The 21,713-nt window shown below is 36.2% G+C and overlaps 1 protein-coding gene across 2 annotated transcripts in view; it reads right to left on the bottom strand.

Moving 5' to 3' along the window:
• The window catches only part of LOC131069850 (tryptophan--tRNA ligase, chloroplastic/mitochondrial), a 154,227-nt gene that overhangs the window by 32,541 nt on the left and 99,973 nt on the right, over nt 1–21,713 (bottom strand). For both annotated transcript variants that reach the window (XM_058005428.2, XM_058005429.2), the window contains exons 7-11: nt 17,525–17,596; nt 17,238–17,350; nt 17,004–17,025; nt 16,846–16,911; nt 16,260–16,316 (exon numbers count right to left, since the gene is read on the bottom strand). In XM_058005428.2, the coding sequence (XP_057861411.1) occupies nt 16,260–16,316; nt 16,846–16,911; nt 17,004–17,025; nt 17,238–17,350; nt 17,525–17,596 (330 nt within the window). The remainder of the gene's footprint in view (nt 1–16,259; nt 16,317–16,845; nt 16,912–17,003; nt 17,026–17,237; nt 17,351–17,524; nt 17,597–21,713) is intronic.

The raw sequence follows: 21,713 nt of genomic DNA, 5'->3' as shown, positions 1-21,713 counted from the left end.
CCCTGGGACTACGTTCTTTCTTGCTTGTTGAATGAGATTCCCTCCTTTCAATGATCTGACCAAACTGGGATGCAATGCCTTTTGGATGTTGTGTTTCTCTTCTCATAGCATTTAGCTCTGAAATGTATTTTCCCTTCAGATATTCTATAGGCTTGCTATGATCTCATTTTGGACACTTTGCGATTAGGTTTTCAGCATTCCTCACGGGATATCTTAACAAAGGAAGAGGCGAGAATGATCACCTTTCCTCTTGCTTACGTCGAACTTTCTTTTTTATATGTGCTTGATCCTTAGAGCACCCTTGATCTTGTTTTCGGTACTTTCCACGACCTTAGAAAGGAGTCGTATTAATATCTCTCTTTCTTTCATAACCATTATGCATATCAAAACACTAGACTTCGATTTTGGATGGCTTGAAAACGCATAGGCAATTTCAAGGTTATTCACGGGTTCGATAAGAGGCTCGAAACCCTTATGTTTCATCTCTTTGCCTTGAAAAAGCAATAAAATAGCTTGAAATCCTTTTTTCTGTTTTTGTCGTATTTAAAATGCAGGGCCGTTCAATATTTTCACGACTTAGGAGATGAATTCAAAGAGAAACATCAAAACTCTCCCTTGTTTCACTTTTTCGGGACTTTGTTCGGCGATAGAAGGCATGATGACACCAAATGACTTCTTTACTTTAGCGAGATGTTCTTAAAAAAATCCTAACTCTGCCCTATTTAATCAATTTTTTTAAACACCCTTTCCCTTTACACCTTTTTGGTGTTTTTGTCGGCTTGGGAGGAGTGAGTTTTGTTTTGAAAACAATTTTCGAACTTTTTAATCGTTCTACCTTACTTGCTTTTGATGTCATCTTCGGTAATTTTCACAGCTTTATCAAAGGTGATGATACAACATATGTATTCTACTGCTTTGTTTTGAATACGATTCAACCTTTTCACCAAAAAAGCCCAAACTTTATTTTCTTTTGACCCTTTTTATCATTACGTTAGCACTTTTCAAGGTATTCTTCAGTATTTTCTCAGGCTTTAGAAGGCGATACAAGAATCATTTTTCAAAAGCATCCAGGCCTTTAAAAAGCTCAAACTTTATGATTTGAAAGCACTTTTCAGTGCTTATTTTGGGTTTGGAAGGAGTAAGTTTTGTTTTAAAAACAATGTCCGAACCTCATTCATTTTATCTTTTAAATGCCATTCCTTTGCGGTATTTGATGAGGTTTGAAACACATAGCTTTCACCCCCTTCTCTATTTTTATTTTAAAAAGACAGACTCCTCTCTTTCTCATTTTGTTCCTTAAGCATGTAACTTTCGATGTTTTATCGGTATTCTCAAGGGGAAGAACAAAACATCACTTCGCCCCTCTTCTTTCATTGCTTTTGAAAACTAAGTTACCAAGTTCGGCACTCAGAGCCCAAATACTAGACCTGGTTTGACTTGGGTCCTGGTTTGAGATTGGTTCGCGTTTGGTTCGGTTCAAACAGTAGTCAGTAAAGTCAAAACACCCATTGCAGTTACCGTCGATGAAAACACTTGTTTGCAGGTTGTCGTTGATGAAAACACCCATTTGCAATTGATGTCGATGGTGGGAGAAATACAGTTGTCGTCGATGAAGGGAGGGATACATGTCGTCAATAAAAGAAGGCTACGAATAGTGAAGCCTTTGATAATTCTTTGGCTTTCGGTTTATTAATTTTACACTTAAAAAGCTTTTCTATAAATTCATAATTCACTGATTTATAATTTTATACACATATTAATAATATATGTTATTATATAATATATTATAATATTATATTATATAATAATATATATTATTATATATATTATATTATATAATAATATATATTATTATATACATTATATTATATAATAGAATAGAATATATGTTATTATATATTAAATAATATATAAAATTTATATAATTTTTCTATTGTTTTTGTACTAACAAACTCAAACCCCTTTTCAAAATTGTCGTACCAGCGTACCGGTGCCCGAACCCGAACCGGAAACTTAGTTTAAAAAGACCAAATTTTCATTTTTGTTCGCATGTGTTCTCTTGTAAGCATTTTGCTCTTCTGCAACTTTGGATTTTTTAAGATAGGCACATAAAAGAAAATGTTCCAGGTTTGCTAGATAAGGCCAGATGTGGGCATTCTATTTTAAGTCCTAGCCTCAATACACCTCTCAACTTTGGAACAACGATATATTTCATCATTCTGCAAAATCTAAAGTCATACTCCAAATATTGTCTCTCAAGCATTCTAGGGTGGCGACCTGACCACTCCTCTGATTTTCTGAAGGCCTATCCGAGACGAGTGTGTGCAAGGCACAACAGTTACTACATCTGCCTCTCAATCCACCCAATTAACCCATCCCAAGTCATCATTGCTGAAGACAAGATCATCAATCTCAGTGATCCACTCTGACTGTGGATCAACCTCCTCTAAAGTGATAGGAGACAATTCAATGCCTAAGATCTGTTTATGACTGAGGCGAAGGTTGTAATGAACATACACAAGATCATTCAACCTTTGCACTAGCAACTTGTTGTGCTTTTTGGAGTGTATGTGCTCAAACATACTCCAATTGTGTTCACATCCTGAAGCACTACAAGGTTGACTCAAGATACGAACTACGATCCTCTATAGATTTGGCACCTTAGCGCCAAACATCTCCCACCATGCATTTGAAATGAGAAAAATTAAAAATCAATTATATTCTATAACTTTGAGTTTATTAACATAAAATGGTGAAAGACAGACTCCTTTCTTTCTCGCTTTGTTCCTTAAGCATGCGACTTTCGGTGTTTTATCGGTATTCTCAAGGGGAAGAACAAACCTTCACCAAGCTCAAGACTTAACAAGTCTGCAGAGTCTTGCAGACTGCCAAGACTCGGCGAGTCCGAGTCTAAAGTCTTAGAGACTCTACAGAAGTGACTTGCCTCCAAACTCAACCAGGCTTGGCGAGTCTTGTAATACTGGATTCAATATATCATTTACAGATCGTGCAAAACTCAGCCAGGGAAGAAATGCTTTTTAACCAGCAAAAGATGAATTGCTTCGTCTTACCATCACAATAGTTTCTTCAAGTTACACTTCAAATTTGAAATGCAAGGGACGAGGTTTATTTGAAAACCATATTGACCAGCTTCTCAAAATAAGTCATTCTGCATTTGGTGGCCTTGCAAGTTAGTGGGCAAATCAGTATGCCTCCTAACAAGTGAAAAACATTCCTCGGTTTGGCTTTGATAATCTTCAAGTTCACATGTGGGGCAAGGCTGATGATAATGATAGGGTCTAGTACAATAATAATGGATGGCCACTCAAATAGGACAAAGTTCAGATTCCTTCCAAAAATTATGAATTGGTCAAGGCAAGAGATTGCAATGATGGTCATCCACAAGTTTCCCAACAAAATAAGGCTGCTTCTTTTGATCTAGATAGGAATCTTATTGAAGTAGATGGCTGTCCTTTCACTAAGGAGGGAGATAATCAAGTGGACAAGGGTCATTTGCTCACTTCAGCAGGTCACATTACTCATGATGTTGGAACATCAGAAAGTTATGAGCCTGATGAAAGTAGTTTCCCTACTTGGTCTCACATGCAAGGTCTTCCTTGAGAAATGATTCAAAAGTCAACTCACCCAGGCCTACCAGGATTCGTTAAGTTCTACTCAATGTTTATTTTCACAATGTTTGGTATGTTGACTGTGCTGGTTCGTGTTCAACGATGATTTTATATTTGCATACCATTTAATAAAAGGAAAGCCATACTTAGAATAAAGAAAAAAAAAATTGCATACCTTTCTCCCCCAAATGATAAAAAGAATAGCTTTTGTTCCCTAAAACTCTTTCAACGTGTGCAACGGTGGATAGCCATTCCAAGAATCTTCCCTAAAATCAACCGACTACCCATTATTAATTTCTTAACATAGCAGCTAGTAATGAGTGTTCTACAATCCACAAAGAAATTCCAAATGCAGAAATCCCTTAGGGGAATTGGTAACAATGAAAATCCTTCTAGGATCATTCAAAACCAAGTTTTTCTTTTGAAGCACTTGAGACCATTTGGTAGAAGGTTGAGAACACAAGTTCCATGACTTTGCTCCTAGAGCCAAATTCTATTCCTCCAAGCATATAACACCAGCCCCCCATCATTTGTGAGAAAAAATTTTGTTCGGGTAATAAAAGGAAAATTTCTTTGCTCCAAGTTCCTTTCAAAAAAATATTCTTCATATTTTTTTCCAAACACTTTATGACGCCTCAAGAGACTTGAGAATGGACATAATTTAACTGGGCAAAGCAAACAAAACTGATTTGATACGCAAAATCCAATCAGCAAGGGAAAGCCATTTGCCTTTTGACACATTGAGCCTGGCTTAGAATCCCTCCATGAGATTCTTCAACAGCAATTCTTCCAAACATTTGCTAGAAAGGGAAACAATCTTCAAACCCAAACAAGAAGCAACTCTAGACTACAATTAAGGGACAGATTTGAAAAAGAAATTTTCTGACTTACACTGATTGACAAATTGCCTAAAAGCTCTGGTATACACTAACAATATCCCCTTGAAGCCAAAGGCTTAAAATACACAAGTCTTCCGATAAAGAAGAGTATCATCGACAAATTTTCATGGGTGAAGGTATCCATTTTGTCTATTGTAAAGACAAAATGAATACAACCTTTTGATAAACTGCCAAAAACAACTTCCCAAAGATTATACCATAAGAATAAAAAGGAAGGAGAGAGGATTTCCCTATCTCAATCTTCTAGTTGTCTCAAAGAAGCCAACTAAGCTACCATTAAGAAGAATATAAAACCATGGACCAGAGATGCAGATAATGATCCACTCTCTCCAATCAGCATGAAAGCCAAACTTCCCCTGCACCTTGAGAAGGGAGCACTAATTAATCCTGCCATATATGCTAATGTGTAATTTAACCATCATACTTCTAGATTTGTTTTGAATGTTCGAGGAGTGAATAACACCATAAGAGATTATGATACCTTCAACTATCGCCCTTCCTATAACAAAGCCATTTTTCTCAAGAGAAATGAGATCAGGAAGAATATGTCACAAACAAAGGACAATGGCTATGGAGATGATTTTGAAAATGGTATCACGAAGGAAAATTAGATAGAAAACAACAAAGAAAAACAAAGGAAGGCTTAGGAATCAAAAATAATAAAATTGCAATGAAAGTGCCAAAAAAACTTTCCTAGACTTTCTAGATTCCTTAGCAGCCAAAAACACCTCCTTCCCAATAATATTACCAAAGAGTTGGAAAAAAGAAAAAACAATCTAGTCTGTGATCTTTATCCTTACTCTTCTATAAAAGAGAAAACAAAATCTCTTCCTCTAAGAAAGAAGCCATATGAATTTGATTTTGAGCAACTAATATCAAAGGGGCAATGAAATCCAAAAACCTATCCTGTTTTGCTAAATAGAGGCCACTCTACAACCTAGGAGATCTTCGAAGAATTTGACCACTTCTACCCTAATCTCCAAGAGTTGACCTAATGTTTGGCCAAAACAAGAGGAAATAGAAGAAATTTGATTAACACTAGACTAAGCACGAGTATTATGAAAAAGCGTTGACTTCAAATCTCCTTGAGCCAAAATTCCTTTGATTTGTGTTTCCAAAATACTTCTTTTCTTTTAGATTTCTATCAATGTAGATAAGAACCACATTCTAGATAAGTTTGCCAAAAGAATACTACCTAACTCCAGTTCAAGCCTTTTCATCAAAAATATTTTTGAAATGAGGAGAGTTACATTCTCGTAGGCAATCTTCTACATGAGCCAATTTTTTTGCTAAGATGAACATCTTGGTTCCCTTGAGTTTAGGAGACCTTGTCCTCCAACGATTTAAATGGTCCTTAAAATCTAGATCTCTAAGCCACATTAATTCAAATTTGTAAGGCAAATTTAGAGGAAGTTAATCCTAAAAGGAAACTTTAGAGGAAGTTAATCCCCAATGATACTCAAAGAAATTCTATTATGTTCAAATCCTAAACAACAAAAGGATTTTACATTCAAGGATCTAATCCCTATTCAACCAAGAGGAGAACATCAACAATCTATGCAAACTTTCTACCATGTAGTTAAATCCTACTCTGCAATTAGTTCAAGTGGACAAACCATTTTTTGGCTCAACATCAAACAATAAATTGGATCTAATGAAATCAATAAATCCTTATGTGATTGAGTAGCCCTAGAGATGCCCCCATGTTTGTCCTTATTATAGCACTAGAATTTCCAACCAAAGCAAACACTTGAAGAGGATCAATGAGAGGGATGAAATTAGTCCAAAACCTCTTTTTGAGGATAGAACCAATTGGACCCTAAACATTAAACGGGAAAAAATAAAGATTGCAAAAGAAGCTTTCTACTTTACACAACTACCAATTATTACCTAAACCCACCACAGGAACATCCAAAGATAGTGGGACCACATAATTCCCACACCATCATAAGCTCTCATGGCGTTCACAAAGAATTCCTTCCAATAATTCCAACTTCCTTGTTGAAACTGAATGCAAAACTTTATCTTTACCTTATTTTCTACCTCCCTTACCCTTGAAGTTGCAACCAGGATTACACTAAGGACTTTCCATCCAATAAATAATCAAGAAATCAAATTTGAACAATTCACACTCTTTCAAAATAACCTAATCCACATCCACATCAAAATTGGAGAAACACTCACCAAATCTTCATTAGGTGGAAAACCCAAACTTATCCCTTTTTCCTTACTCAACATATTTTTGAGAAAGTGATCTTCATAGATTCTTTGAGACAAACATTAGTGTCCTAAAGCATAGACCAAGGAGACTAATCAAAAATATCATTTAACACTACAATAGGAGACGATAATTCTTTGGTAGGAACAATAGATGAAGCCTCAGCTGAAGGGGAAAGGAGCCCATCAAATGGGTTCCTCCATCTAAACTTTCTAAAACATGGAGAGAAATAGAGGCGGATAGAGAGACATCAACCATTGGACTCGGGCTTGGACTTGCTTTATCTTTGCAATTAAGTATTGAAGTTTTCCTTTTCCTAGCAGGCGATTGAATGTGACCAACATTGTTGCATAAAAACACCATGGTTGTACCCCTTAAATTTCAATCTTTTGAAGCCAAGAACATAGCTTTTTGATAAGATTAATCAAACCTGCCACAGATTTAGAAAAATCAATTTGTACACAAATGCAAGAGTAGGAGCTTAATAGCCTACTCTTAGCATTCATATCCAAGCCTAAAAATTTGCCTAAACAATAACCAATTTTAGAGTACACTAAATCTTTCCAATACCCTAACATCAAAGCTAAATAGGGGTCTTACCTATAAAACAAATCAAAGGATAAAAATTTGGCACCTAATCCTACAAGAGAAGCCCAAGGTCATCCATCATCTAAGGAACTCCTTCAAGAATGGCTAATTCAGCCTTGTTGTTGGTGCAAACAACGAAACGGCCCTCTAGCAAGGCTCTTCTAATTGAAAATTTCCCCCCACCCACTCCTACCTTCCCCTCCCACCCCCTCCTTCCCCCCAAACAATTCCACAACCCAATTCTCAAGGATTTAAAGGACAATCTAGAAGCCAACAAACTTACCAATAAGATTCAAATTCTTAAGCTCCAAGATTTCTAGCTCTACCATAATATCAACAAAATTCACATAAGACTCGATTTAACCTAGTTTGACTCTGGATTACCGTTGCTGCAGATTATGTGGCTATCTAAGGTATATGCTTTGTGGATCAATGATTTACATGTTGATGTGATTAGATGTTGTTATTTATACTCTGATAGTCAGACGGTTATGGAGATGGATTATATATGTGTTGTTAGGATTTAATCATTATATTTACCAATGCTTATTTGATCTGACATACACTGCATTCTATCTTTGATGTGTTTGGGTGAAAGGGAAAAGCGTCGCACTGCTCTTTACGAGCAAGCTACGTCGCTTCCATTCCCTTTTCACGATATGATATTATATGGGTTATAGGTATATGTTCGACAGTTTGTTTATGCAGCTGCAGGTACCGAGCATTGACTCCACCTGAACCTTCAGGTCTGAGCATGCTCTATGACCCAATGGTAAAGTGGAAAACTGGAGTTATCAATCAGACCCTTGTCACGAGATCCTTGTCAAGTATCCTTGTACCTTGGTTGTCCGGTCATGTCAGTCGGTAGCCTTGTTGGTATTCGTGATATGTTAGTCTATAGTTCATTAATCTGGAGTATGGGACAATATTTATTAAATATTGTTTTCTAGGAAGAGAATTAATATTAATACCTATTGGTGTCTTTGAGTATTATAGGTTAATTAGTTAATGAATTGTAAATTGTTGCAGCATAATACTAATTTAATTTTGTGGAGTTAAAAGATTTAAAATTATTTAACTCTTTTGAAAGGATTTTTTAATTAGGGAATTAAAATATTTATTTTGTTATTTAATGTGCCCATGATAAAACCTAACTGAAAACTATTAATATTTGATTCCTTTCTTTTATTAAATATCTTTGTTTGGCAATTTGAAATGTTCAAAATTTAAGGAGGAAATTTTTTTTTAAATTAAATTTTAGTTAAATAAAAATTGGAGTTATTGGAGTTAGTGGGAAAATATCTCGCATGCAAATTAATGAGGAGTTACATTTGGAAAAGAATAAGATTCTACTTTTGGGGAAAATGGAGGGGGAATTCTTTAGTCATGAAGAATTTTTCTGTGCATGGGTATTTTCTGGATATGGAGTTTTTGAAATGAATTTTGGGGAAATATCTGGGTTTGAAAAGAAGAAATTGAAAAAAATTGAGGGATGGATATTGGAAGATTTGTTTGAACTTCTGGATTGAAGCTTTCTGGTTTGTGCCTTGCGAAGCCGTGGATTTTCTTGAGGATTACTGCTTCTACCTCTAAGTGATTTCCGGATACCGAAAAGAGGTAGGGTTTTCAGATTTCTTTTCTTTTTGCATGTAAAATTTCCTTCCAATCTGAATGAAAATTAGCTTGTTGATTTACTATATAGAGAAATTTTAAAAGGATTTGTCTGATTATGGGAGATTTGGGGTTTCTAGAATTCCGGAATTAATATGTTATCAGGAAAAGATTTCATCTAGGCTTCATTTTGTAAATGCCATATAGTTTTTAAAAGAATTGGGGTTAAATCAATTTGATTTGTGAAACTGGGTATTTATATTTTTATCAGGGAATGTTCTTTGCGAATCCATGTCTGTTCTGTGTTAATACATATATAAATATATTTTTTTGTAAATATATATCTGTGTTTTAATTTTGTTCTACAAATATTATTTTATTTTTGTTTCGGCTTTATGTGGGACTTCATGGGAGCTCACCCACACTGTGGGTGGCTCGACCCACAGCCATGGGTAAGCCCACAACTGTGGGGAGCCTTTCCCACAGCCGTGGGGAGAGCCCATGGTGGGGAATCCCACCCACGACTATGGGCGGCTCTACCCACAACAGTGGGGAGCCTTCCCACAGTCATGGGTGATTCCCCCCCACGGCTTCCCCTTCTCTACTTTTGCCGAACATCAGCCGGGGATTACTTTTTGTGGTCTGCATAATGGTTTTGGTAAATTCAACAGTTGCTGGTAATATATTTATATATATCTGTGTGTGTGTGTGTGTGTGTGTGTGTGTGTGTGTGTGTGTGTGTGTGTGTTTATATTATCTATTGGTATTATGCAGTTATATGTTTCCATATTTTAGATCGGCTATGTTTTAAAATGTAATTGTTTATATATATTTACATAAATATATATATATATATAAATATGAACTTTGGTTTCTTTCATTTAATTTGATGCTGATCAAATAATGATAGCAAAATAGAAAGATTGAATTACGTATTCTGAAATGATTGAATAATGGAATGTTAATTTAATTGTGCAAGTTGTTAGAAATAAAATGAGTTATAATGTTTTAAAATTGGGTTATTGGAAATTAATGTTAATTGTATTAATGGTTGAATAGAAGTTAGTTTGGTCTCTTTGGGACCATATTCAGATGGGTTTCTTTTATGTTTGACAATATGAGACCATGTAATTGCTTGATTCTTGTTTGTTATTGTGGGATACACGGTTATGTTGTTTAATTGCATTTAGGTACCAGAGGCTAGGACAATGTTAGAGTTCCTAAGTGTGTATGGTTGCTCTTCGTCTTTTTATGCATTGTGATTGATGTGCTGTATGACTTCTATGCTAGTAAATCTTTCCTTGTTGCATAGAACCTCCTTGTTGGTAATCCTGTTATAGCAAGTCAACCAACCTTGCTATGGTAGAGGGGTCTAGACTCTTGGTGTTTTTTGGGTGTCATAGACCTGGTGTTGAATTTTGGATTCCTAGGTGCAAGTCAAGGGGGAGTGGCTTTCATTGGGGGTCGGGACCCAAAGTGGTCGCCAAGGTAACTCAATGCAGGTTTTGTAATCAAGTGCAAATTTAAAATAATGAACTGGGGAGGGTAGCTAGTTCACATTAATAAAGATTAAATTGTTGCCTCTCTTACGCTCGGGTGCTTGTTTAGGATTGAGTAAGTAGAGAAGGCCTGGAATGGCGTCCACCAATCTTGTCCCTTCGAAAGGTTGGTGTGGGCCACTAGTGTTTGCATGGGTGTCGGGGGTTAGGAGAGGTGACAAATAGCAATGAAGGGTAAACACAAGCCTTAAAAGCATATGCTAATGAAGACTAGAAGGAAATCTCATTGAACATCTCAATCAGCATCTGAAATGTTGGAGTTGCCTGACCCATCATCAATCACTATAAGAGATAATGCTCACTAACGAGTATCCAGGGTCGCAAGGCCACATTGGGATATTCAAGGAGAAATCAAAGTACTTCCTCTAGAAACTCACCTAACAAACAAGGTTGGTGTAGCTCCCATAGTAGAAAAGAAGCTCATAATATGAGTTTGACCCTATGGTTGGGAGAGGTCACCAGGATAACCCAGGAAGGGGGTCGGGACCTAGTGAAGACTCACCAGGGTAACTCATGACAACCTAGTGATGACACTCTACCCTATTGCATACCTAGTGGTCTCTCTTGGATTTGTCCTTTTGTGGATTGCTTGGGCCTCTGGAAGTTGGTTGATTTATTGTTGAGTTCCTATGATGATAGCCTTGAAAGTCTCTTCTGATTGTAGTCCAGTGAGAGCCTCGTGAGAGTCATTTGTGTTATTTTGTACTTCTTTTTGTCTCTTTGGTCTGGCTGATACTTCCTAGCATGGGGGGTGGACCTGATGGTACCACATGGTTGGGTGAAGTGTTTTCCGCACCCATTGGGTTTTGGTTTGTCTTGCATCCTGTTCGTGATGGCTCGTGGGAAGATTGAAAACTTCAATTATGTACCATATTCATGTATTCACTCCATCATTTGTACTCATGGAGATTTTATCCTTATGGATACCCTAGGATGTAATCGATGATCATATGTATATTCTCATGGCAATGTATTATGTATCATGATCCTTTGTAAAGGACAGTGTTATCATATTTTAGAAGTTTAATTTGTTCTTGAAGTATGGTTAATGTTATTTTGAGATCGTTGTGGGGCCTTGAGGACTACTGCTAGTTATTGTTTGTGCATCTTTTGTTTATCATGTTGTTTCATGTAACTCAATGCATGTGTTTAAAAAAAAAATGCATTTTCATTGCTTTCTATGTTTAAGTCCTCATAGCGGGGCGTTACAAATTTTCCAACCATCAAAACAAGAAGTCCCAAGAAAACCAAACCCTTCCCCACCACCATTCTCTACCCTAGCAAGAAACAATCACTTTATGGAACATCAAAAACCCTATCCAGCTTTACCTCCTTGAAGGAGTCGAACTTGGCAAAACAAGCTACACAAAAAATTTGCACCTACTTCCTATGTGACCTTGAATCGTGTGTTCCTTATTTGACTTCTTATTAATGTGATTGAATAAGTTTTATTTCATTTATCGTAATTGAGTAAAGAAAACATTATTGGGTATAAACTAATGTATTTTATGGTTCACTTCACCTAAACCATCCCTACAATGCAGGGGATCTTTCTAGACAACCCTAAAATACATACTTGCACCCTTAAACATTTGTGAAATATAGAAATATTTACAAATTTAGAGGTCTCAAGAAAACATTAATTCACATTCAAACTTGTGGTCATGCTACTCCAATGCCTTGGCCTATTCACAAGCACAACAAAAAAAAACCTTGTTGGCACAAAGAGGGATCTAGTTTATAGAAAGAAAGAGAGAAAATTATTAATGCCCACAAATGACCAAAAGGAGGTCAATGGGACTAAAGACTACAGTGGTAAACAATGGAAAGTTCTAGGAAGAGAGAACCATAGAAAGAATATAATAGGTGCATAAGACAAAATAAAGCACTCTACTATTAACAAATAGCAATGAAGGGTAAACACAAGCCTTAAAAGCATATGCTAATGAAGACTAGAAGGAAATCTCATTGAACATCTCAATCAGCATCTGAAATGTTGGAGTTGCCTGACCCATCATCAATCACTATAAGAGATAATGCTCACTAACAAGTATCCAAGGTCGCAAGGCCACATTGGGATATTCAAGGAGAAATCAAAGTACTTCCTCTAGAAACTCACCTAACAAACAAGGTTGGTGTAGCTCCCATAGTAGAAAAGAAGCTCATAATATGAGTTTGACCCTATGGTTTGTAGAGTGGTGGGTATGCAATTGATCCATGTCACCGGAATGGGATAGAGTCATGCCACGAGGAATAAGCAAAGCCATGATGTCAAGGACAGCAAGCTAGGGAATTTGAGTAGTAATGATGTGCTAAGAGAAGCACTATCTAAAGTATCTAGAGGCCATTTTTGTCACCTATCACCTAGGTGTGCTAGAAAAAAGAGGTGATCAACATGAGGGCTCTAAAGCATCTAGAATCCCAATTGTAGAGCTCTACATTTGAAGGGAAACAACCTCATGAAGAAAATGAGTTGGGTACCATTAGCCTAAATATATAAAGAAAGTAGATAGACTATTGCCTAAGTCCCTGTAGAGGCAATAAAATCCTCCATGAATCTCATAGTAAATTGGACATCTTAAAATGATGTACTCCTTGGTCTCCACCTCCTAGAGGGAGCAAAGATAATAAATCTAATCTTGATGAAGGATTCAATTATTAGTTTCCATGTTTAATCAGTGAGAGAACGCTCTAAACTGGCCAAGGGGAAACCTCAAGCCATGGGACCAATGAGGTTGATGATAGTGGGCAGTTAATAAAACCATCCACCATCTCTAAGAAATGCTTGGAAAAGAAAGACATCTTGGGGCTAAGAAACTCAAATGGGAGACCTAAAAGTGGTCTGAATATACCATCCATAAATGTCCCCTCTAGTGATCCTAGTGATGATGTCTTTTTGTAGGAAGGAGTCAAGGAGCATCCAAGGAGCACATGAAAGGGGGTCCTACCAATAGAGATGCAAATAGAAAGAAGAAACAACTTGGTCTCCAAGTACCAACAATGCTAGCATCTGATAGGGACCAAGGAAGCAAGATGGACAACTAAAGCCATACTCTCAGAGGAGCAAAGTGATAGAAATGGATCTCTCACAACCAAAAGCTAAGACCCCCATGGATAGAAGTCTATGGATGTACAAAGTAAGCCTAAATATAGTCTTAAGGTTGAGCAGCTGGGTAGCTAATTCAGCTTGGACGATGCATTGAAGAACCATCCATTTGCAAAGGATGATGCACTGCAGCATGAGAGTCTGAACACTCTCAATATAGGCCCATTCAATGACCCCCAAGCTAGGTTCCCAAAATCATGAACCATATAAAATTGTAACTCAATCCGTTGAGACTAGAATTTCTATATAGCATGTACCATATAGCTAATATCAAAATCTAGATGATATATAGAAGTTCATTAGTATGTCATCAGCAGTTAAGCCATGTTTGAGTTGATAAATTGAAGCTCAAAGATCTCAAGACAATTCTGAAAAGAAGCCCACAGATTCTTTGCTAAAGTCATGTATTTTAGTATCTCAAACAACAAAGAAATGCTCCTAGTGTCTAAGATTATAACACTGAATGATAAAGATATTCAGTTTTCTTTTTATGGAGAAAATTATCTATTTCTGCAACAATAAAAACACATTTCCAAATTAAGTGCCCAATAGGCCAAAAGTCAACAATTAGTTCCACTTTTGCAGTGAAGTATAATTATTGCTAATAACATTACTACTAAAAGAATAGTAAGAAAGTAAAGAATGATTTTATTGATTCAAAATATTGCATGAATGAATAAGAAAAGTGGTTAGCTAATGAGCCTGAAGTCAATACATTTCCAGTGTGCATTTCGTCCTCTTTGCCCATACATTTCATTTCCTTTTTCCATTTAGTTTTAGAAAAATATGCCCTTTGCTATCAAGGTTCAATTTCATAGGTATATGACAAAATTGATTAGTCCTATAGAAAAAGGATAAAACAAAAAATTGCTTATTTCTGATTAGTCCATGTGATTAACTAGTAGATTATGGTTTTTCTTTGTCCTCCTGCAGCACACTGTGGGAAGTAGTGTTTGGCTGCTACATGTTAACAAAAGCTCCTATAAGGATTGTTATGGCAAAAGAATGTGTGTGAAATGGGCCTGCTGCAAAATTTTGCTGAAGGAGATATGTTGTTCCTGCAGCTCCCTGAGGGGCCTTCCATAAGCATGTTGCAGGAGGTTCAACAGCTGTGGCATGAAGCTGATGAGCAACAATGAAATTGACTGCCAGGTGGTATCCATGACTGTCAGTTTCTCTTGCCTAACACCAGCATATCTCACCTACCTTCCCGTTAAAATAGAGAGTTTTCATAGTTCAATTGCTCAATCCTAAGTAGAGAATTGAGAATAGATTGATAATATAAATATACAACTAACATAATTTTCTTTTCATATATGTAAACCACTTAATGAATAGAAAATTGCTGTTATTGTGAGAAGGCAATAAGTAAAACGTTGAGTCCAAGGGGTTGAGCTTTACAAGTCAAAGCACTGGGTTCTCACTGTCCAGACCCAAAGTTCAAATCCTCATAGGGACATCTAATGTGGAATTCTAGGTGGAGACTCTTGGTCTTCCATAGTTGGCTTCTAATGTGGATGTGGTTTCTAAATAATGTGGATTTCTATGTAGTAACTCTTGGTCTTCCATACGTGATTTCTAGTGTGTGTTCTCACAAGGAACTTGTATTAGTCTTTAATAAGTGCTCACAAGAACTTTTATTGGTCTCATGTTGATGCTCGTATGAGCACAACATTTGTAAGCAATATTCAAGAGAGAGAAAAAATGAGGAATGAATGGCAACCCCTTTTGGTGAGAAAGGGCCTGCTCACAGGCAGAGTTGATGTTCCATTTCCTCATTTCTGTTTCTATATATGCAAGTATTTATGGTGTGTTATTATCTGTTTATCTAAGTTTGGACAAGTATCATGTTTTGAATCATATATTACAATTTGTGAATACCGTTGTGAGTTAATGTACCTAAGACGAAATATTATTTTGTATTTTCAACATTTCTGTGTGCAGTTTGAAATTTTCCTGTAAGTGCTCTCTCCTGTAGCTATAGTTGTTTCTCTTTACTTATCAATATTTTTCTGCTTTTCTTATGAACTTGATTTGCAAGATTACGTCCTTGGTTTGATAGACGCACAGTAAAGCCCACCCTAGCAAACATAGGATTTCTATATGCTAAAACAGCAGAATGATATGCATGTAATAGATTAAAGATTTGACACTTCCATGGTTCATAATTTGGAAAAATAAAACTTCTGTAAAAGACCTATGAGAAAACTCTTTTAAAACCATCAACATTTTGGAACACACTATGTGATATATCATTAGGCTGAGATGTACATTAGATTGCAAATAAGAGCTACTTATATGGATAATTCTTTAGAATATATTAGAAGCAAAGTGGATCCAGCTGGAAAAGCAATGATTAATCAATTTTATTGGGTTCTGCAATGTAATAAAGGTCACATGACCAAAATTTAAATAATTAGAAATTACTTGATTAGAAACTCCTATAGATGGGGACCATTACAAAAGCTATTGAAAATTGGATCCCCAAGAGTGGCCTAAGCATAGGCCTGCATCCCTATTTAGGTTTGTTAGGATTCTTGCAAATTTCAATGGCCTCTCTTGATAACATATGTAAATGGTGAACATATTTTCTCAGGTCAATGCATTGAACAGCAAGAAAGGAAAGCATAAGTTAGGAGCACTACTCACATCTTTTGTATCAAGAAGGTTGATTCGAGATTGATCAGATGGTGCTGACTTTGACATCTACAATGTAAGAGATTTAATTCCACAATCAATATGTTAACCCAACATATATAGGGATAGTTTTCTTTTTAAATGCCACTTAAACAAACATATAATCAAGATAACTTAAGGAAAAGTTGTAGCCTAATTTGATAACAGATTTTTATTGACAATTACCATTCTCAATTACAAGAAAACAGAGAAAGGCTTTCATTGAAATCAGTATTAAATAGCTTTGTACCACCCATGAATGAAAAAGCACAGTAAACCATGCTTACAAGTTCAGACATGCATTTACTATATTTGTACATTCTCGAGTTTAGAAGATCAGATCAATACACTAAAAGAGAAATATCCTGGGACTCAAACTGATATATAGGTTGGTATATACCAATCCATAGTTATTGCTTATTCCACAACTTAATTCTCAATCAATGGCTCAAGAAACTTAAACAACAGATTTCGAATAGTGAGATGAATCTTTAGCTATTAAAGTGCTCCCACTACCAGGAGTCAGACACATATAACTTAATTTCAAAGTCTAACCTACCTTTGATAGCCCATCTGTGAGTGACATTATACGAGCTCCTGATGGTGGAATAAGAGCTTCAGGAATCTGTTTGATTACATTAATTAATAAGCTAAGCAACAATATTTTATTTCATTTATCAACATAAATGAATCCTACATTAAAAGGTCAAATCCAACCTTAAAAAGATTCCTTCTAGGCCTGTCATTAAACGAACAAACCATCAGAATAGTATTGAATGTAAAAGCTTTCATGAATTTTAATACAGCACTGCTACAGTGCTCAATGCATGCTTTCTTAATGCAAAAATTCTACAATTTTACATACAATATTGAGACATTTGTGATACTGTCACTACAAATGCCTTGAGAAATATAACCTGCATGGTTGTCAAAGTATGTAGAATAACTCACCCTCCAAGTTTCTTCCACTTCCTACCCCCAAAATGATAATTGACATGCTCTGCCAAGTCGCGTGTCAACTCAAGATGCTGCTTTTGATCCTCCCCAACTGGGACCAAGTCACACTGCAAAGCATCCATATAATTCATCAAGGGGATTCGAGTTCTCAATAAATCTTAGAAAAGTGGATTTCTTTGTCAACTAAATATGAATTGTCATTATATTCAAATGAACGTCATGCCTAAGCACTTTTAACATTAATTTCTGCAACCAATAAAATGAGTGAGAATTGACAGCACCTGGTATAGAAGGATGTCAGCTGCCATGAGAACCGGATAGGTCAGTAACCCTGTTCCAATATTCTCATCACCCTGAAGTACAAAATTGGAAGAATAGTTATAATAGCAAGTAATACAACACGATACCTGAAAACCTGACATACTAAAAATATACAAGGCTGAAAAAAAAAACATCAACTGTCGCTTTCATAATTAAGAAAAGACATAAGAAAGAACACCTTAAATTGCTCAGTAAAATAAAGAAAGTTACACTAAATATTATAGTAAAAACTCCAGGATTTCATATATAGTCTGCTTATCAGCTTGAATTTGATGCTGCTAAGTGATCTACTTTAAAAAATAATCTGTTGAATAACATACCTAGAGTCTAAATACATCCCAATAAAATAAAACCCACAAGACTGGAAGTTAAGATAGAAATTAATTAAAAATATATATATATTATTAGAAATTTGAAGCATTTAGAGTCACAATGGATTTAGGGATCACCAAAGTTTGCAGCAGCAAGACAAAGCAGGTTAGAAACCATCTTCATTGCTTGTTTTTTTTATATATATATATCGGTAAGGGATACTTTTTAAGGTGCTGAACACTATTGCTGTTCAAATCCGTGAGTCCACCAGCCCAGTGAAAGCACAAAGCCTGCGAACATAGCTGCCCAGCAGGGATTTGAACCTTTGTGGCGGTTTCACCAAGCAAGTGTTTTAACTGCTGCATTACATGGGTCACCCACCATCTTCATTGTTCTTGCATACATTGAATAAAACAAAAGACTGAAAAGGGTTAAACCATTTTAGGAAAAGAGTAAAGAGGCCTATAACCTTTACCCACAGATCAACGCTTCAACCAATGTTATCATCTTGGGAATTAACACAGGCCCACAGGGGTTGAGTTCAATAACTAATTGGCTCCAACTTTTTCATTGGTTTCAGCAGACAAAAGAATGACCAATAGAGAGCTTACAAATCATCTTATGCTATGCACCTAAACTTCATATATCTATACTCATTATTAAAATTTGATACATCACTAAAGCAGCATAACCGTTAGTCTTCATCACCAATGTAGAGCGCTCAATTGCCCAAGTCTTTAATTGCATCTCCAAAAGTATTAAACTATTCCCATCACATGAAAAGAATCCCCTTTATTCAATAGCCACTCCAACTTCTACCAAAACAAAATTAGAGTATCACCAAAAGATCTAAAGCCTAGTTTTTGTAACACGATGCACAATTTTCATTCAGAAATTTGCAAAATAACTATAAGATATAGAACACAACAGTTTCAGATCAACTTAACAAATTTAGTGCATGCCATGGAACAACTTAACAACCCCATCATTTCCATTAGTTTAACCAAACATATGCATGTGATGATTCATTCAAGAAATCTTAGAAAGTGCATGTTGATGGTGTAATTATCATTCCATGATCATGTTTCTTGTTTTCTTTTGCTAAAGGTATTTAAAAGTTCTTGTAGCATAACCTGGTAGGTTATTAGGTTTGTAGATTATCTAAAATTAAACATGACCTTGTTGTATATAGTACGAAAGTTCTTGCATTCTACATTTCATTGGTGCACAAATAAATCGAAAACTATTCAGGATCTCATGATATAATGATGTATTATAGTAATATTGTAATATTTAACCATAATGGTCATTTAAGCCATTTAGTTAGTTTTTTGTAACTTTCCATTATGTAAGCTAGTTTGTTAGTATTTAAAATCATTCTATCTTTAGTTCTCAATCGTTTCTGTTATGGAAAGATCTTTTGTAATTGCTTATAAAATGACTATTCCTCTCCTTTGTAAATAATAACAATCAATTATCATTTCATGGTATTAGAGCATGGGTTCTTTTTTGGTGAATTTTTTTAATAAAAAATTTGTGGTCCTTACCTAGAAATTTCGAGGAAATTTTTAGAAGTTTTTTGCCCTTTCTTTAATAGAAATAAAATTGAGGGTTTTTTATTTTTTGAACTAAAAAAAAATCGCGGGCTTTTGAAATCGTGAGCTAAGGTGAAATTGCATTGAGGAATTCTATGTAGCACATTTTTTGAGTTTTCTAGGCAGTGTGGTGATGGCAACCTATTCCAAAGAACAACAAATGCAAAACTATCTCTACCTTTGATGTGACAAAAAGTTCAAGAACTCGAAACAAATAGCCAATTCGTAGAGAGATTTAAAACAACACATAGCTAGATGCAACAAGAACATCACAATCTCATTAGAGCAATATAGATTAATATTTTATGATCATCTTGGAAATCAAATCAGTAAAATAGAATAACATATCCTTGGAAATGGAGACAAAATGTTTACAGAGCATCGACCACACTCCCCTGCCTTCATGAACCAAGCCAAGTTTGTTTGGCTCTTTGATCCTTTTATATATTTCAGCCCAATTCTTCTATGAATCGAAGGCATTCCTCCCTATCGTCCCTCTGCCTTCACTTCAAACTGGTCTTCTCTCTCTATTTCCAAAAATGATGACAAAGAACCCTGATCAATTTTTTCTGTCAAGCCAGACCATACTCATCCAGCCAAATCAGTCTCAAAACAAACCTACACCCTCTCCCATAATTTGTCGATCCAAGACTCTCTTTCCAAATCGGTTTTGTCAATCTCTTTTCCCAATCCAATTCAATCAATCTTTCCTCTCTTTCTCACCGATCCCTCTCCAATGTTTTTTGTTCTATTAGTTTCCTTTTTTCACCGTTCCCCCAACTTCCAGAACTGCCAATTGACACCAAATAGGCAGCATTGATTAGTTAAGTATAATAATTGAATCGACTAAGAACAAGGAAACCCCAACTATAACATGTCAATTGATTTGTTATGGAGCCATGTTGACTAAGAGAAAAGAACGGGGTAAGAGAAGCAAAGTAGAAACTAGCTCCAAACATCCCAACAAGCCAAAATTGAAACAAAGAACTTAAACCAAACAAAAGACACAAAACATCCCAACATACTTTGCATCTCTCCACATACCTCTTTACATCACCCTGCATCTTTGGCCAATAATAATGTGTAATCAGCTGTGGGTAAGTCTTATCTGGTCCAAAATGTCTCGCTAGACTGCCACAAAGCATCTCCTTCAAGAGATTCTCTCTCATTGACCCTCTAGGTATGCACCATGGATTGCCTTTGAACAGAAAACCTTCCTGTAGCACAAAATCCATCCAAGGTCCTCTACCTTTGTTAATAGGACTACTGCAAGCTTCATATGCATCATTGAAATTTGGATCATCCACATATAACTCCAAACTATGAAAACCAATATTATTAGCTTGAATCTCATGTAACAATAAACTTCTTCTACTCAATGCATCAGCAACTTGATTTGCTTGCCACTCTTATGTTTCAACACAAAATTAAAACTACGGTGTGACCAAAAGGAGGTCGTACGGAGGTGACAAGAAGGTCTTTCGGTGGTGCAGAGAGTGGTCGTACGGTGAAGCCGTACATGTGGAGGATCTGCCGAGTGGTACGGTGGTTCAATGGGTTACCTTCGGTTTCACAAATTGATCTTCTGCGCGCATACCAAGTATTGAACTCTGAGTGATAACATGCATGTATACCAGAAATGACGCTAGAAGTAAAATTAGATTCAACAATGATAAGGTTCCAGATTGCCAGATCCGGAGCAAGTACAAAGACAGAATAGGGTGAGAGGGAATCCCACCGAAACTACACAAACCAAATAGGGTATTTCACCTCCGAAATGGCGGTAACCAGAACTCCAACAGGAATTCGCACAAGAGAGAAAAATATCAAAATTCCCATACCTACAACTATGACAGACTCGGCCATAAATATGGGCTCCGGGAAACTTCCCAAAGGGTTACAAGCGGGCCGACACAAACATAACTTAACTAATAAAATAAAAAAGGGGGCCCGACCTATTTATTATTAAATTTAGGGCCATACAATAATTAATATTATTTAATTATATCGAGGACATTACAAATCCTCGCCGCCCAAAGATTGATTGCCCTCAAGCAATCCATCATTAAATGGTTTGCCCACTGTAGAGATCCAGGGTCCCAAACCAAGCACGCACACCAATAGCCATATCTGAAATCTTCATGCCGCAACATGACCACGTGCTCACACATGGAAGTAAGTGAGAAGAGTAAACCTCCCTCCAACTTCCATTGTTCCACTCTGATATAAACGTTGCCATGCC

This window comes from Cryptomeria japonica, chromosome 6 (assembly GCF_030272615.1).
Source record: "Cryptomeria japonica chromosome 6, Sugi_1.0, whole genome shotgun sequence".
NCBI lineage: Eukaryota > Viridiplantae > Streptophyta > Pinopsida > Cupressales > Cupressaceae > Cryptomeria > Cryptomeria japonica.
This window is presented reverse-complemented; position numbering and strand designations above follow the sequence as displayed.